Here is a 2,097-nt window from a genome sequence, read left to right as displayed (position 1 = left end):
GAGCAATGTTTGTCAATCTCCATGAAGATTACATTGCTTTTCGTGAGTAGCCTTCCATGTAAGCAAAGCCACGTACAAAAAGCAAATTTAGGAGGGACAAAGCTCTTCCAAATAAACCTCATGGCAAACTTTTTTGGGCTTTGTGGACGAATTGCTTCATACACGGCCGAAGTATTAATGCCATTCGGTCCATTCCAAGAGGCCAGTTTATTGATACAGTCACTAGTGGTTCCAAATCTGCTTACGAGAAGGTCCCTAACCTTCGCCAAACTACGCATGAGGGCGGACTCGTTTCTTCCCGGATTCCACGTCCAGAAGTCCACATTCCGTAAATAAAAGTCATGGACCCAACGAATCCATAACGTTTCTTTCCGGGTGTGGATATTCCAGAGTGTTTTTGTCATAAACGCATTGTTCCAATGTTTCAAATTTCGCAAGCCAAGTCCGCCCTCATCTTTTGGCCTGCAGATAACATCCCATGATACAAGAGCCCTTTTTCCACCCCATAGGAATTTTCGGCATATAGAAATTATGCTTTCAATAACTGTGGTGGTAGAGAAAACTCTTGCATCCAGTATGCTACCACACCTTGGATCACCTTGGCTATCAGTTCAAGCTTACCTGCATAAGATAAAGAAAATCCCTTCCAGGCAGATATATACTTGTTAATGGAATCAAAAAGAGGGGTGTAGCAAGATACCTTTAGCTTTTGAGCATCTAAAGGAACCCCAAGGTAACGAACAGGCAAGGTGCCATTAGGGATGCGTGTGAAGCTAAGGTCATCACGCACCCCAGCACAAAACAGTTTCGATTTCGTAGCACTAATCGCTAGCCCTGAGGTCCCTTCGAGCTCATTCAACGCATTCATCATTATTCCCACCGAGCTTACATCTCCCCTGCAAAAAAGCATCAAGTCATCCGCAAAAGCCAAATGGCTTATGCGGAGGTTAGAACATCTTGGGTGGAACTTGAACATCGGGCTCGCAGTCTTGGCCTTCAACATTCTTGAAATTCCATGCATAACGTGAACAACATGGGGGACATGGGGTCCCCTTGCCTTAATCCCCGCCTTCCATCAAACTTTCCATGCAAAGTACCATTAATGCTCACCGAGAAAGATGCTGTGCTTACACACTCCATGATCCATTCAGTGAAGATACTCGGAAACCCGAACCCATGCAGAACCTCCTTCAAGAAATCCAGCTAACAGTGTCATAAGCCTTTCGGATATCCACCATTATCATGCACCTCGGGGATATTCTTTTTCTTGAATATCCCCTTATAAGTTCCTGAGCAAGCATAACATTATCAGACACCGATCTCCCACCTACAAAAGCCCCTTGGGCTTGGTCCACAATGTCCGGCAGTACTCGTCCATGCGTGCTGCAATTATCTTCGTTATTATCTTGTAAAAACATTGCAGCACGCGATTGGTCTAAAATCCTCGACCCTTTGATCGTGCATCTTCTTGGGGATTAAGGCAATAACGGTATGATTCCATTGCTTCAACAGTTGCCCATTTCTGAAAAATTCCATCACTGCCGCTATGACCAGTGAACCAATCCGGTTCCAATTAACTTTGAAGAAAGCGGCAGTGTACCCGTCGGCCGGAGCTTTGTCATTACCATAGAGAATAAAGCTTCCTTTATTTCTTCTTTAGAGATTGGGGCCACAAGGTTCAAAGCTTGATCGGCAGAGACATTGGAGCCATGGCCAAAATATGTATTGTCCGTTCCATTCCTTTCTCTTGGGGTGCCAAATAAATCAGAGAAAAATTTTACAAACAAGCTGCCCACTTGATTGAGTGAAGTAGTTAGGTTCCCATCTTGATCAAGGATTGCAGCTAGAGTTGACGCTGCATTTCTTTTATTTATGAGGCTATGAAAATAGTGTGATCCCTTATCTGCCCTCAACCAAGTGGACTGTATTCAATTTTTGCGCAAAGAACCGTCTTTCAGCCTCCATCAAGAACAAGGCCCTCTTCCGAAGATCATTACATAAGCCCTCTTGTTCATTCGCGTTTAGGACATCCAACTCATCTTGCGCAACAGAGTAGGCTTCTTTCGCGACTCGGGTTCTCTCCGAGATGTGGCTGAA

General features: G+C 44.6%; 1 protein-coding gene across 1 annotated transcript in view; it reads right to left on the bottom strand.

Moving 5' to 3' along the window:
- The window catches only part of LOC109154329, a 1,758-nt gene extending 340 nt beyond the window's left edge, over positions 1-1,418 (bottom strand). Inside the window, exons 1-3 of the mRNA XM_019302141.1 lie at positions 1,209-1,418; positions 546-1,069; positions 1-462 (exon numbers count right to left, since the gene is read on the bottom strand). The exon at positions 1-462 is cut by the window's left edge and continues 340 nt beyond it. Coding sequence (XP_019157686.1) covers positions 1-462; positions 546-1,069; positions 1,209-1,418 — 1,196 coding nt within the window. The remainder of the gene's footprint in view (positions 463-545; positions 1,070-1,208) is intronic.
- Between the last annotated feature and the right edge of the window lie 679 nt (positions 1,419-2,097).

Source organism: Ipomoea nil, unplaced genomic scaffold (genome assembly GCF_001879475.1).
Source record: "Ipomoea nil cultivar Tokyo-kokei standard unplaced genomic scaffold, Asagao_1.1 scaffold2643, whole genome shotgun sequence".
Taxonomy (NCBI): domain Eukaryota; kingdom Viridiplantae; phylum Streptophyta; class Magnoliopsida; order Solanales; family Convolvulaceae; genus Ipomoea; species Ipomoea nil.
Note: the sequence above shows the minus strand (reverse complement) of the source record. Positions and strands in the feature narration are given on the sequence as shown.